The sequence below is a fragment of the Elephantulus edwardii genome, unplaced genomic scaffold (assembly GCF_000299155.1).
Source record: "Elephantulus edwardii isolate Elephantulus edwardi_28Jun2011 unplaced genomic scaffold, EleEdw1.0 scaffold00310, whole genome shotgun sequence".
Taxonomy (NCBI): Eukaryota; Metazoa; Chordata; class Mammalia; order Macroscelidea; family Macroscelididae; genus Elephantulus; species Elephantulus edwardii.
This window is the reverse complement of record NW_006400060.1, coordinates 511,445-527,652: the sequence shown is the minus strand read 5'-3', so window position 1 is coordinate 527,652 and position 16,208 is coordinate 511,445. Positions and strand designations below refer to the sequence as shown.

The following is a 16,208-nucleotide window of genomic DNA, read 5'->3' as shown; positions in this document are numbered from 1 at the left end:
TATTGTGTTTCACACTAGTCTTCATTCAAATTGTGATCCACAAGTGATTTTTGTAGACATAGATTTAAAGTTAAGAATTACCTATGGGCAAATAACAAATGGTGGCAAGGTTGCAGAGAAACTGGAACCTTTATTCACTCTTGGTAGGAGTGTAAAATGGTGCAACCATTATGGAAGGCAGTATGGTGCTTTCTCAAAAAGTTGGAAATAGAAATACCATTTGACCCAGCAATTCCACTACTGGGAATTTACCCCAAAGAAACCATAACTGCCACTCAAGTAGATATATGCACACCCATGTTTATTGCAGCTTTGTTCACAATAGCAAAGAGTTGGAAACAACCTAAGTGCCCATCAACAAATGAATGGATAGAGAAGCTCTGGTATATTCACACACTGGAATACTATGCTGCCTTAAAAAACAAGGAACTCATGAAATATTATACAAAATGGGTGACCCTGGAGGACATTATGCTGAGTGAAATATCTTGGTCACAAAAAGGACAAACACTGCATAGTGAGTGCCACGGTTGTAAAGAGGGACTGACATCAGGGTTGGGGGAAACTAAGAGGGGTTAAATATATACTGCATTGAAATAGATGAGGGAGAGAATTGTTTAAAATAAATATATTATTAGGTATTATTGTCATGACAAGAGTCCAGAATGAAAGCTGCATAGTGGAGTGGACTAGGGGGTAGGCGGGTGGAGGGGGAGCAGATTATATAACAATGGAAGAATTTTATTTTTTTTTAACTTTTCAAAGAGAAAAGTGAACTGGGGGGAGGGGTGAGCAAGGAGGAACGTATGCAACAATGAGTGAATGGAAATCCAAAGTCTGTAAACTTTCATTAAACTAAAAAAAAAAAAAGGAGCGGTTTAAAAAAAATAAAAGAATTACCTAGGGACAGCACATAAGACAACAAGGATCTTGTGGAAGTATAGATTCTGATTCAGTTTATGGGGGAGGGAATTGAAATTAAAATTATCTTCAGGGTTTGAACTGGAAAGTATCTATTGGAAGCCCTAGATTTTATTCTTCTGAAAGACTCTGGAGGATGGGCAGAGACTCCAATTAGGAAAAGAAGACCTTCTACCCCTAGTCTTCAGTCTAGGGCCTTTCCTCAGTTCTTTCCTAGCTTCTTATGCTCCTCCAATGTTACCTGAAAAAATACTTACTTCAAAGGAACTACCACACTGTCCTAAAAAGCTGCCTGGAAATGTCTCAAGGTTGGTGGACTTCACCCTCCTCAAAGTCTTGGTCCTAGATTTTTTTCCTTCTTTTTATTAGTCCAGTAATGAGTAGTTTTTCCTAAACCTCTTCATGCTTTGGCTCAGGTTCATTCGCATATGTCCCTTTGTTCCCTGTGCTGGACCAGTTCCTGGTTGCTCAGTAAGTAGTCATCAATGAAGGTGAATATCTCCTCAGGGGTGACAGGCTCCAGGTAGCGTTCCCGGTCTATACCTTGCTTGTCAATCAATACCATGTTGAAATAGGAGTGAGTGAGGTGCTGAAATTGCCTAAAAAGAAGCACAGGGAGATGTGAGGCCTTGTCTGGATGTTCAGTCCACCAGATTCTATCATCATCCTCTTTGCATCTCCACTGTTGGACTAATTGTTCCCCTAATCAATTCCTTGACTCTCAACCTCTCTACCACCCACTTACACCCCTTTGTTTTTCCATGCTCAGATTCTTAGTCTTCTTGCCCCTTGGTGTCTAGCTCTGCTAAGCTATCTTTCCTTACCCTACCTGGGGCAATGCTTTTATTTCCAGGCTACACTTCCTTTCTAAGTCCCCTTAGGCGGGACTGTCACATAAAGCTACAGAGGCTGTACTGAATAACTCCTGGGGGTGGCGATCAACAGTCACATATACTATCATATGTCTAGTGTATTTTAGAATTGGGCTGATCATAACTTGAAAAACTGTACATGAAAGCCTGAAATCATCTAGTCAACTCTTCAACCTCTGGCTGCAAGTCTTCAATCACCATTGTCTAAGTATTTGGCAGTCTTATACTTTACTGGGACTGAATCTTTTTGTCTCCACTGAGCCTGAGCCCTAGAGGCAGGTTCTGTTTATAGAAGAGAGCAGTAATGACTTTACTGGCCCTGAGTATATAAGAAGACATTGGAAGGATTGATAATAGGTAGATAATGAGAAAAGTCAACTTCTATCACCTGCCACCTATCTCTTCTCTCTGCCCAAAGACTGCTGGATATGATTCACATTGCAAGGCTTAGAGATACGTTTTGCTTCTTTGGAAACTGAAGGCAAAGAATGAAGCCAAGAGGCAGAAAGATCAGAAGCTTATCTGAGTCAAATTGGGGTCTAAGTGTTTCAACTCTGGCAGTGCTTTAGATGCAAGGTGGTTTATGTGGAGCCTGATAATCTGTCTTTTAACCCCTCATTTTTTTCTGATGTGCTACCCAAGTTAAGAACATCCCAAGGCAGCTTAGGAGTTCAAAAAGAAAGAATACTCCCAAGAGGATAGTGTTTGTTGGTCCTCCCATAACTTCCCTTTGCCACTGTCTTGCCTAGGGTTCCTGCCCACACCTTCCCTGCAGCCTCCCAGCCTGGACCTGAGCTCCTTGATGATGTTGGCTGACAGCTGCTGCTCCTGGATGCGCCCCACCTCCTTAGGTGGCTGCCCCACAAGCTCAATGATGGTCACATGACGCAGGTCCAGACCACAGGTGGATTGCTGAGAGAGGGAAAGAATATTTTATGCAGCGGGCCCACTCACACAAACCTAAGGCTACTTAGTTGTTTTCTTCTGAGACCACATGAAGAAATATTGGAAAGGAGGGGCTTCTCTTCCTAAAGAACGCATCATAGGACCTATAATCTTTCCCCTCTCTCATTTCTGAAGTATATGCCCTGTTTGCTTCCTGCTACTGAAAGGTGCAAAACAGTTACACTGTGTGGGTTAGAAAAGAGAAATTCAATTAATTGAAGAAACATCATCTGGTGTTGCTCATGCAACAGTTTAAAATGACAGGTTCTTAATGAATGGCTATTCTGATAGTCATGTTGTTTTGTGCTGTCACGTCACCTGTGACCCATAGCGACCCTACGTACAGCAACTCTAAAGCCTGCCCTGTCCTGAGCCAGTCTCACTAATTCCAACACACCAACCCCCATTGGCCCAGTTACTGTATCAATCCATCTTATCTGGGGTCTTCCTATTCTTAATTGTCCCTCCAACCTTCCAAGCATGATACTAATTGTAATAATGATAGTGGCTCTTGTATATTGGAGGGAGACCCAGTGGTTCATTGGTTAAGCACTTGGCTGCTAATCAAAAGGTCGCAGTTCAAACCCATCAACATTTACACAGGGAAAAACAATTTGGTCTGCTTCTATAAAGATTTACCGCCTTGCAAACCCTCTTGGGGGGAGGTCTACTCTGTCCTATAGAGTGGTTATGAATCAAAATTGACTCTATTTTATAGATTTTAAAATAGATATTTTATATCTATTGTATAATTGATTCTATTATATATTGAATACACATACCTACTGCTTTGTATATCATATGATTGTCTGATTCAAAATATCCCATGTCAATCCATCCCATTTTGCCAATATCTAATATGTCAATATTTATGCATTCCAATTCTTTCTTAATGAGGTATAGTTTTCCTACCTTCATGCTTCTTACATTCCACATTCCAATCATTAGTTTCTGCTTACAACTGTTCCTCCTCCTTTGCTTTTCCATATTTGAGGGCTCCACCTCAGTTGACATATTTATTATTCTACTCTATATGTGCTCTATTGAACATAGGGTTTTCGAAGTGGATGGCCAATCCTTCTTTCTAGTCTGTCTTATTTTGGATTCTTAGTTTTGTATCAACATCTAACAGACAAGCATTTTAGTGAAAGGAACAAATGAAAGACACTTCTCCTTACAGAGATAACCATACATGCAGTGCCTTCCCCCTGCATGTGTGTATCCCTTCCATTTCCCTGAATATTAGCATAGTTTGCATCCTCTCCTACCTTGTCCAGCACCTCCCTTCCCCCAGTATCCCTTTGCCACAAGTCACTTCTGTGATGTCTTCCACCTCACAATGTTGTTGGTATCTCACGCTGATTTCTATCTCAGGTTCAGAAGGATTTAAGTCCAAATCCCAGGTATTAGTTTCATGGAGGGATTTTTGTCTCAGACAGTACTGGGGAAAGGTTCTTGCCCATGAGCTTCTGCCCCAGGACTGTTGTCTTGTGACATAGTGTCTGTTCTTCCTTTTGCACCACATGGCTGTCACAACACGATAATTTCCATGGTGAGAACTATGTCTCCTTTAGATCTGGCATGCTAGTGTTGTTTATTAGGTTTCCAATGCAGATCTGGGTCTGGATGTCCCATCTGGCCTAGGCTGACTGGTTGTTAGCAAAGCCAACGTGATCCTGGGAGAATGGAGGTTACCTGAAAGGAGGTAAGATTGCGGTCTCAACTTCCTGATGTATGCCATTTCTAGATCCATCTTGAAATACAATGTTGTGGGTGACATACTCATATAAAGAATGCCTGTTAATACCACTGTCATTCAAATTTATGCATCAACAATCAGAGCCCAAAAAGAGGAAACAGATTATTTCTACCAAAATTTGGGAACCAGGAAAAAGAATAAGTAGACAGAAAACATGCACTTAGTGACAGAAATTAGTCTGGGGATAGTATGATAGAATTCTGAACAATGAATGATTTCTTCATAGTAAATGCAAAGACAGAAGAAGAAGAAAAGACCAAAATGGATGTCAGAAGAAACGCTGAATATTGCACTAGAGCGCTGAGAAGCCAAAAGAAAGGGAAGAAGTCAAGAAGTTAAGGAGCTGATTAGAAGATTTCAAAGGGGATCATGGGAAGACAAAGCAAAGAACTGGAGTCCAAAAATAAAAAAGGCCACATTCACTCAGTATTTCTTAAGCTGAAGGAACTAAAGAACAAATTCAAGACTCGAGTGCAATACTATTAAATGATCCATAAAGTATTGAAAGAAGATGGAGTATACAGAGTCACTGTACCAAAAACAATTGGCTGATACAGAAGAATTTAAAGAAATAACATATGATCAAGAGGCAATGGTGATGAAGGAAGAAGTTCAGGCTGGTCTGCAGGACTTGGCAAAAAATAAAGCCCCAGGAATTGATGGCATAACAATTGACATATATTTCAACAAACAGATGCTGCTGTGGATGTGCTCACCAGGTTGTGCCAAAAAATCTGGAGGACATCTACCTGGCTGGAAAAGATCCGTATTATTCTCATTCCAAAAAAAGGTGACCTGACAGAATGTGGAAATTATCATACAATATCACTCATATCACACACAAGCAAAATCCTGCTGAAGATTATCCAGAAATAACTGAAACAGTACATTGACAGAGAACTACCAGAAATACAACCTGGGTTTAGAAGAGGCCATGGCACTAAAACATTATTGTCAATGTCAAATGGATCTTGGCAGAAAGGGAAAAGTACAAGAGGGATATGTGTTTCATTGACTATGCAAAGGGATTTGACTATGTGGATCACAACAAATTTTGGCTAAACTTGAGATGAATGGAAATCCCAGAACACTTGATTGTACTGCTGTGAAACCTATACTTGGACCGGGAAGCAGTACTCAGAAGAGAGCAAGGAAAAACTGCATTGTTAAAAATCAGGAAGGGAGTGCATCAAGGATGTATCTTGTCTCCATACCTTTTCAATGTATATGCAGAACAGATCATTCAAGTGGCTGAGCTTTTTGAGGAGGAATGTGGAATCAGGATTGGAGGAAGACTCATAAATAATCTATGTTATGCAGATGATACAACCTTACTTGCTGAAACTGAAGAGAAACTGAAGCACTTGCTTCAGAAGGTCAAGTACTGTGATATTCAATATAGATTGAGGCTCAACATCAAGAAGACAAAGATTCTTACCACTTGGCTGACTGGCAGCACCATAATGGATGGAGAAGTGATTGAGGTTGTTAACAATTACAGCTTGCTTGGCTCAACAATTAACAATCTTGACACTGGTAGTCAGGAAATCAAAAGATGTATTGCATTAGAGAAATGTGCTATCAGGGACTTTTCTAGAGTATTGAGAAGCAAAGTTTGTCAGTCTAGAGGCTAAGGTGTGCCTGATCCAGGCCATGGCCTTCACAATTACTTGGTATGCATCAGAGAGCTGGACAATGAGTAAGGATGACAGAAGAAGAATTGATGCTTTTGAGCTGTGGTTCTGGAGGAGTCTTGAACATACCATGGACCACCAAGAAAACAAATAGGTCTATTTTGGAGAGGGTGAAACCAAGTTTCTCCTTGGAGGCTAGGACTTTGAAGTTCTGTCTCACATACTTTGGGTACATAGCCAAGAGGAACTGATCCTTGAAGGACATCGTGTTTGGAAGGGTGAAGGGACAGTTCAGGAAAGGAAAACCCCGGATGAGATAGATTGACAATAACTATGGCAATGGGGATAGGTGTGTTGAAGTCAGTGAGACTGGCCCAGGGCAGGGCAAGCTTCAGAGCTGTTGTACATAGGGTTGCTATGAGTCACAGTTGATTGATGACACATAACAACAACAACAACAACAGCTTTGTAGACATAATCTAATTTAATCCTCACAACACCCCTAACAAGATTGTAGTTGTTAATTGACTTCGAGTAGAGTACAACTCATAGCAACCCTATGAACAAAAGGCCCTCTACAATTATAAACATTTATCAAAGTTCACAGTTTTTGCAGGCATATTGTTTAGGAAGTGGATGCCACTCCTGTAAGTGCTATTATCTTTATTATGCACAACAGAAAATAACTTGCCCAATTTGCATAGCAATAAGAAATTGAGTCAAGATTTAAACTGAGACTTAACTAGGCTATATCATCAGGGCATTCTCTTAGTCTCCAGGATTTCTCAAAAATAGTGCCAAGAACTCTTCTTTCTCACTATCTTTCCTGGCACTGGACCTCATACCTATAACTTTGTCCTTACTCTGTATTGCATTGTTCTATAGTGTTATTTACCTATTAGTTACCTTTAACATGGTTTAAAGAAGCATTGAACAACACATGGTACCCTGCTGCTATTTAATCTTTTTGTTCTTCTAGTCATGACCTCTAGAGTCAGTGTCCTCACTAGCTGATTCTTCTTCTTCTTACTTCCTGTTCCATTTGAGATAGTACTGCCTTTGGTTGATCCATGAATGACCTAGTTCTTTTTGGGTCAAGATCCCCAAGTTCATCATTTTAGTGAAATTACTTCTTTTGTGGGCTCCTGAAACATAGCCATTTCCTTCTTAATCTTTGTAGTGTTGTATAATACAGATATTATGCAAAGGCATTTGACTGTGTGGATCATAACAAACTGTGGCTGACTCTGAGAAGAATGGGAATCCCAGAACATTTAATGGTGCTAATACGAAACCTATACTTGGACCAAGAGGCAGTAGTCAGAACAGAGCAGGGTAACACTGCATGGTTCAAAATTGGGAAGGGTGTACGCCAGGGATGCATCCTGTCTCCATACCTTTTCAACATGTATGCAGAGCGGATTATCCGAGAGGCTGGGCTCTGTGAGGAGAATTGTGGCATCAGGATTGGTGGAAGGTCTATTAACAATCTCCGTTATGCAGATGACACAGCCCTGCTTGCTGAAACTGAGGAGGACCTGATGCTCTTGCTGCGGAGGGTCAAGGACTGCAGCCTTCAGTATGGACTGAGGCTCAATGTCAAGAAGACAAAGATTCTCACCACTGGACCAATTGGCAGCGTCAGGATGGATGACGAAGAGATTGAGATTGTTCACACCTTCAGTTCGCTTGGCTCCACAGTCAATACTCTTGGCACCAGCAGTCAGGAAATCAAAAAGCGTATCGCGATGGGAGAGTCTGCTGTTAGGGACCTCTCTAAAGTACTCAGGAGCAACAGTGTCTCTCTGGAGACTAAGGTGCGCCTGATACAGGCCATGGTATTTGCAATCGCTTGTTATGCATCAGAGAGTTGGACAATGACTAGGGAGGACAGAAGGAGAGTGGATGCTTTTGAGCTGTGGTGCTGGAGAAGGGTACTGAATGTACCCTGGACTGCCAGGAAAACAAACGGATTTGTCTTGGAGAGGATTAAACCAAGCTACTCCTTGGAGGCAAGGATTCTGGGGCTTTGTCTGACATACTTTGGACATGTTGCCAGGAGGGACGGGTCCTTGGAGAGGGACATCATGCTTGGGAGGGTTGAGGGACAACGCAGGAGGGCAAGACCCTCTTTGAGATGGATTGATTCGGTGACTGGGGTAATAGAGATGGGTGTATCAGAGGCGGTGCGTTTGGCGCAGGATAGAGCAGGGTTTAGGGCTGTTGTGCATAGGGTCGCTATGAGTCAGAAACGACTTGATGGCACATAACAACAACAACAACAACAACTATATTGTTGTTAGGTACCACCGAATCAGCTATGACTCACAGCCACCTTATGAACAGCATATCTGTACCCTGCTCTGTTCTCTGCCATCTTCATCATCTCTGATGGGCTTGAGCCCATTACCGCAACCACTGTGTAAATCCATTTGATGGAGGATTTCCTCTCCTTCTCTTTTCTAAGCATGATATCTTTTTCCAAAAACTGACCCCTCCTAGCAGTATGAGTAATGTATGTGAGAGGTAGCTTCACCATCCTAGCCTGTAAAGAGCACTTTGGATGCACTTTTTCAAAGATATATTTGTTCTTTTGGCAGTCTATGTGGTATTCAGTACTCTTCTCCAACATCACAACTCAAAAGCACTGATTATTTTAAGTTAGTGGGTTTAAAGATCAGAAATGCATTTTTCACAGCTCTGGATGCTAAAAGTCCAAATCAAGGTCAAGACCAAGATCAAGTTGACTTCTTCCTTGTTGGTAGCCAGGGCAATTCTTGTGGGTGATTCTTACATGGCATCTGCCTTTTCTAGTATGTGTCTGTGTCTAATCTTCTCTATTTATAACTCAGAAATTATTGGGTTTAGAACACACTCTACACTGATATGGTGTCATAAACATAATACCAAAATGAATTGGGTAACACAGAAGAATTTCATAAAACATATGATCAAGAGCCTATGGTGACAAAGGAAGGAACTTGAAGCTGCTCTGAAGGAATTGGCAAAAAACAAGGCCTCAGGAATTGACCGCATACCAATTGACATATTTTAATAAACAGATGCTGCCCTGAACACACTCACCACATCGTGCCAAGAAATCTGGAGGACAGCCACCTGGCCAACTGACTAGAAAATATCCATGTTTGTTCACATTAAAAAAAAAAGGTGATCTGAAAGAGTGCAGAAATTATCTAACAATATCATTAATATCACATGATGTAGGCAAGATCCTGCTGAAAATTATTCAAAAAACAACTGGAACAGCATATCGACAGAGAAATGTCAGATGTGAAGACTGGGTTTAGAAGAGGCTGTAATACTAGGGATATTATAACTGATGTTAGAAGGATCTTGGCTAAAAGCAGAGAGAAATACCTATGTGTGTTTCATTTACTATGCAAAGGCATTTGACTGTGTGGATCACAACAAACTGTGGCTAACTCTAAGAAGACTAGGAATCCCAGAACACTTCATTGTTCCTATACTTGGACCAGGAGGCAGTTGTCAGAACAGAGCAAGGACACTGTATGGCTCAAAATCAGGAAAGGTGTACACCAGAGATGCATCCTATCTCCATACCTTTTCAACCTATATGCAGAACAGATCATCCAGTAAGATGGGCTCTATGAGGAGGAATGCTACATCAAAATTGGAGGAAGACTCATTAACAATATGCATTAGGTAGATGACACAACCTTGCTTACTGAAACTGAGGAGGACCTGAGGCATTTGCTGCAGAAGGTCAAGAACTGCAGCCTTCAATATGTGCTGAGGCTCAACATCAAGAAAACAAAGATTCTCACCACTCAGCCTTTTGAAAGAATCATGATAGATGGTGAAGAGATTGAGATTGTTAACAGCTTCAGTTTGGTTGGCTCCACAATCAACACTCTTGGTACCAGTAGCCAGGAAATCAGAAGATGAATTGCATTGGGAAACTCTGCTGTTAGAGACCTCTCCAGAGTACTGAAGGAGCAACAATGTTAGTCTGGAGACTAAGGTGTGCCTGATCCAGGCCATAGTCTTCACATTTACTTGCAATGCATAAGATCTGGACAGTGGCTAAGGAGGATAGAAGAAAAATTGATGCCTTTGAGTTGTGGTGCTGGAGAAGAGTATTGAATGATTGAATGGATTGCTAAGAGAACAAACAGGTCTTCCCTGGAGAGAGTGAAACTAGGCTGCTCTTTGGAAGCAGTGATTTTGAAGCTCTGTTGGCATACTTTGGGTATGTTGGCAGGAGAGACCAGTTCTTGTAGAAGGACATCATGCTTTGGAGGGTAGAGATATAGTGCAAAAGAGGAAGACCTTGTATGAGATGGATTGACTCAGTGACTGGGGAAATGGGGGTGGGGGGGTTGGAGATGATGAAGTTGGCTAAGGATAGAGCAGGGCACAGAACAGTTGTACATATAGGGTCACTATGACTCGCAAGCAACTTGCCAGCACATAACTCATTGCAAACATCCCCTAAACTGCCAAAATAACAAACAAATATGACTTGGAGAGGGTGCAGCCAGAGTACTCTTTGTAGGCAATGATAATGAGACTTAGCCTTACATACATTGGGCATGTTGCTAGGAGTGGGTATTCCTTGGAGAGGAACATGATGCTTGAAAGGGTGGAGGGCTGGCGAAAGTGAGGAAGACCCTCAACCAGGTGAATTGACACAATGACTAAGGCAATGGGCTCTGGTGTGTCAGGAAGTGTGAGAATAGCACAGGATAGGATGGGGTTCAGATCCACTGTTCATAGTACTCGACTCAATGACACCTAACAACAACAACATTTCCAAATAGGAATAAATCTAAAGTTTGGAATTCTAACACATATTTTATGGAAGTGACAACTGAACCCATAACTTCTAAGATTCAGCTTTTAGAGGTTTCTTAACTAGGTTCTTCTCTTACCTGGTATCCTAGTTAACTAGTGTTGCTATGAAGTGCTAGCTTTAAGAAAATAAAATTTATTCTCTCACAGCTTAGGAAACTTTCCTCTCTCTTTCATTGCTTTCAAATCAGAATCAAATCATATGACTCTCAATTGAGTTTCCAAGACAGCAAATTGAAAGGGAAGAGATTTTACCCATTTTCCCCTCCCTTTGGATTCAAACCAGCAGAGATGCATGGCCTTTTTTAGCAGTGTAACTTCCTATGGACAATGATACCAGATCAACTTTAAGAAACTAAGCCTGAATTCAGGATGCTAGCTCTAGGGAAAGGCTTTCTCTTTCTTTCAGTTCTAGAGGAAGGTTCTTTTTTTTATTAATTGAAATTTTAATGAAAGTTTACAGAAAATTTGGATTTCCATTCATAAATTGTTGCATATTTTCCCCTGCCCACCCCTCTTCCCTAGTTCACTTTTCTCTTTGACAAGAAAAAAAAATTTCATTGTTATACACCCCCCCCACACACACCTCAGTTTAATATGCAGTTCTTATTCTGGACTCTTGTCATGAAAATAATACCTAATCATATATTCCTTTTAAACAATTTTCTCTTTCATCTGTTTCAATGCAGTATACATTATTTATCCCCTCTTTTCATGGGTTCTCCCAAGCCCCCATGTCAGTCCAGTTTTACAAGAGTGGCACTATGCAGTATTTGTCTTTTTATGACTGAGATATTTCACTCAGCATAATGTCCTCTAAGGTCACTCATTTTGTATGATATTTCATGAGTTCCTTGTTTTTCAAAGCAGTGTAGTATTTCATTGTGTGAATATACCACAGCTTCTCTACCCATTCATTTGTTGATGGGCACTTAGGTTGTTTCAATTCTTTGCTATTGTGAACAAAACCATGATAAACATGAGTGTGCATATATTTGCTTAGGTGTCAGTTATGGTTTCTTTGGGGTATATTCCCAGTAATGGAATTGCTGGGTCAAATAGAATTCCTATTTGCAACTTTTTGAGAAAGTGCCATACTGCCTCTCATAGCGGTTGCACCATTTTTTTTTATTTGATAGACAATTTTGCTGGATACAGTATTCTTGCTTGACAGTTGTGTTCTTTGAGTGTTTGATATATGTCATTCCACTGTCTTCTTGCTCACATGGTCTGCTGAGAAATTGGCACCTAATCTTATCTGTTCTCCTTTATAGCTTACTTTCTGGTTCTCCCTTGCTGCTTCCAGAATTCTCTCCTTATCTGTGTTTCTGGCAAATGTGACTATGATATGCCTTGGTGTTTTTCTTTTGGGGTCTATTCTATGTGGTTTTTGCTCAGCTTCTTGAATATATGTTCTCTCATTCCTCATTATGCCTTGGAAGTTTTCCTCTAGTAATACTTCCACAACTTTTCTTGTGCCTTTAGTTGCTTCTTTCTATTCTGGGATTCCGATGATGTGCATGTTATTTCTCTTGATGGTGTCCCACATTATTCTTAGGTTTTCTTCTTTTTCCTTCCTTTTTGATTCTGCTTTTTTTCTCTAGCAGATCAGTGGTGACAATTCTATCTTCTATTTCACTGGTTCTATGTTCCATCCCTTCAACTCTGCTCATGTGACCTTCCATCATTTTGACAGCATCCGAAACCTTGGACCTCATATTTTGAATCGTGATTTCTTGTTTTTCCAGTGCTCCTAATGCCTTGTTTGTTTTATCTGCTTTGTTTTGGATTTTTTTTTTTAAACTCCTCCTGATTTTTGCTTGCAGTGTCCTATAATTCTTCAAGTTTATTTTTCACCAGTTGAAAATATTCAGTCATTGTTCTTTTGAATTCTGTGTCAGAAAGTTCCATCAGACTTTCTGGTTTCAGGAAATCCATTGCTACTGTTCCACTTATTTGGGGTGATATATTGCTTTGGGCTTGTGTAGGGAGTGAAGTAGTCTGCTTTTGGGGGGACATTCCTGTGATAGATTTTTTGTGCCTGAGACAATAGCCAGTTCTTGATCTGACATCACTGGTCCAGAAAAAGGTTGGGCAGGCACACAAGCAGATGTCTGTAGGGTGGGTGCATATGCAAACACATGCGTGGGTGGGGTGGGGGAGACATGCACACAGATGTACATGGGAGGAGTTTGTGGGAGAGACCTAAATGGAAAACCAGGAAGCCTTGGTTTTCCCCTTGAGAACTGGGTCTGCCACCCCAGTTGAGCTCAGGTGTCTCACTCCCTCCTGCTTAAGGTGATGAGGTTCCCACAATTGGTCCAGCCATCAGCCATGATTCCCCTGAAGTACCTCACTCGAATTCCTGCTGTCCTGCTTGCTCCTGGTGGGTGCATCCAGCTGTGGCTCACTGCTCCCCACTGTGGCTGGCTGCTCCCCACTGATGCTTGCTGCACCCTGCCGATGCTTGCAGCTCTTGTGGCTCTCAAATGTCCGCGTTGGTCCACAGCATTGCTTTGAGACGCACCTATATATTTGTACACCCAGGCCTCGGACCTGACAACAGTTTGTTCCCCAAAGTACCTGAATGACCAAGGAGGAGGCCGGCTGTTCCCTTTAGGAAGTGGCTTCTCACCTCCGTCAAGGGCCCAGGACCTCCCTGTTGCCTGAGTTAAGGGATCCCGAGTGGTCAAGCCATATAGCAGTTTGTTCCCCAAAGTACCTGCTTGCTCCTGGCAGGTGGGTCCCACAGCAGCTTGGCTTGTGGTTTCTGGCTGGGACTCAGCTGGTAGCTTCCACCAGTTCTCAGAGCTCACTGCTCCTATGGCTCCCAAACGGATCTAGACTATTCTTCTGGCATCCATGAATGGCAGCTTCATAAAGTTGGTAAAGATATGAGCACTTGAAATCTAGGAGGCTGTAAACTCACTCTTTGAGATCTCTGAGATTGTGTCCCTTCCTTCTGAAATAAAGGCAGTTCTGCTTCCTGTGCTCCTTGTCCCTTTAGCTTTTGCCTCCTGGTTCCTTGGCCTCTCATCCCTTGCCAGCTTTGCCTCTGCCTTGTTTGGACAATGGGTATAAAGTTTTTTAACTCTGCGGTAAATGGCCCAAGGTATTCCACTCCACCCGTAAGCCTTGGCCCCAAAGTGCTCAGCTTTCTTCTCAGTAGGTTGGCAAGTATAACTTTATTATCAAGTGCCCAGTGGAGCATTCTGCCAAGGAGCTTCATAACCAAAAGCACTTGTCTCTCTTACTCTCTCACATGTGTCAGCTTCACATTGCCTTCCACTGATACCCTGGTTCTACTGTTAATGTTTCACTGTTGCTGCTCTTTGCCATCTACACTATCTCTGATGTATAAAGCTCACTTCATTTCTTTCTTAGCTCTCACCAGAATTGCCTTTGATATGCATAGATCCACAGTTTCTTTAGGGCAATCTAGGCTTTTAATATTGTTGTTGTTAGGTCCTTTATAAAAATTACATTGTTTTCTAATTAGTTTGCTTACAAAGTTCATATATATTGTGTTTCTTATTATTCATTCACATTGTGCTTCATACAATCACTCTCATGCATTAGGTTGTATAATTATTGTTATGTGCCATCAAGTTTCCTGTGACTCATAGCAACCCTATGCACTCTGTTCTGAACTCTGCTCTATCCTAAGCCAGTCTCACGGTCTCCAACACTCTTACCCCCATTTTCCCAGTTACTGTGTCAATCCACCTCACCTGAGATCTTCCGCTCCTGCACTGTCCCTCTACCCTTCAAAGAATGATGTCTTTCTCCAGGGACTGGTCACTCCTGGCCACATGCCCAAAGTTTATGAGATGGGGCTTCAAAATCCTTGTCTCTAATGAGCAGCCTGATTTCACTCTCTCCAGAACAGATCTCTTTGTTCTCTTGGCAGTCCCTGGTATGTTCAGTACTCTCCTCTAGCACCACAACTCAGAGGCACCAATTCTTTTGTCACCTTTGATCATTGTCCAGCTCTCTGATGCATAGAAGTTCTTGCAAAAACCATGGCCTGAATCAGGCATATCATAGTCTCCATGATGACATTGTTGCTCTTCAGCACTTTAGAGAAGTCCCTGACTACAACCTTCACCAGAGCAATTTGGGGTTTTTTTTTCTTTGTTGACTGTTAATTGTGGAGCTGGGCAAGCTGAAATTATTTTAGTATTACCTAGAACTGTTACAAAGACTACTATTCGCCCAATTCAGGACTGCTTCAATATTTTAGGAATCTTTTCATTCTCAGTACCAAATTTTGTCTTAGTTGTCTAACGCAGCTATACCAGAAATGCCACAAGGGAATGGCTTTAACAAACATACATTTATTTTTCCCAGTTTGGATAGCTAGAATGACAAATTTAGGACACTGGTTCTAGGATAAGGTTTTCTTTCTGTATTAATTCTGGAGGAAAATCCTTGTCTCCTTTTTGAGGGTCTAATATCCCATGGAAATCATGTGTCCTGGTACCAATCTTCCATTGGCAGTAGGAGGTGAACTGACCCTGGGTCCAAAAGACACAGTCTGCTCCCTGATTTTCTTTCTTGGTGGTAGTAGGTTCTTCTTTCTCTGCTCACTTTTCTCTCCTTTTATCTCTTGTGAGATAAAAGATGTCACAGAGAAACACACACACACACACACACACACACACATTGTTGTTGTTATGTGACGTCGAGTCGCTTGTGACTCATAGCAACCCTATGGACAACAGCCCTAAATTCTGCTCTGTCCCGTGCCAATCACACTGTCTCTGACACTCCCATACCGATTACTCCAGTCACTGAATCAATCCACCTCATAGAGGGCCTTCCCCACCTGCACTGTCCCTCCACCCTACCAATCATGATGTCCCTCTCCAAGGACTGGTCCCTCCTTACAACACGACCAAAGTATGTTAGATGGAGCCTCAGAATCCTTGCCTTCAGGGAGCCACCCAGTTTAACCCTTTCCAGGATGAATCTGTTTGTTTTCCTAGCAGTCCATGGTACCCTCAATACTCTTCTCCAGCACAACAGCTCAAAGGCATCAATTCACCTTCTATCCTCCTTAGTCATTGTCCAACTCTCTGACACATAACAAATGATAGCAAAGACCATATCCTGTATCAGATGCACCTTATCTCCAGAGAGACACCATTGCTCTTCAGTTCTTTGGAGAGGTCCCTAGCAGCAGACTTTCCCATTGCAATATGCCTTTTAATATCCTAGCTACTGGAGCCGAGAGTGTTGACT

General features: G+C 41.8%; 1 protein-coding gene across 1 annotated transcript in view; it reads right to left on the bottom strand.

The window, feature by feature from the left end:
• Positions 1 to 1,299: 1,299 nt before the first annotated feature.
• Positions 1,300 to 16,208, bottom strand: part of SRPX2 (sushi-repeat containing protein, X-linked 2) — a 78,734-nt gene continuing 63,825 nt past the window's right edge. The window contains exons 9-10 of the mRNA XM_006901138.1: positions 2,584 to 2,705; positions 1,300 to 1,520 (exon numbers count right to left, since the gene is read on the bottom strand). Of these exons, the coding sequence (XP_006901200.1) occupies positions 1,340 to 1,520; positions 2,584 to 2,705 (303 nt within the window). The 3' untranslated portion in view covers positions 1,300 to 1,339. The remainder of the gene's footprint in view (positions 1,521 to 2,583; positions 2,706 to 16,208) is intronic.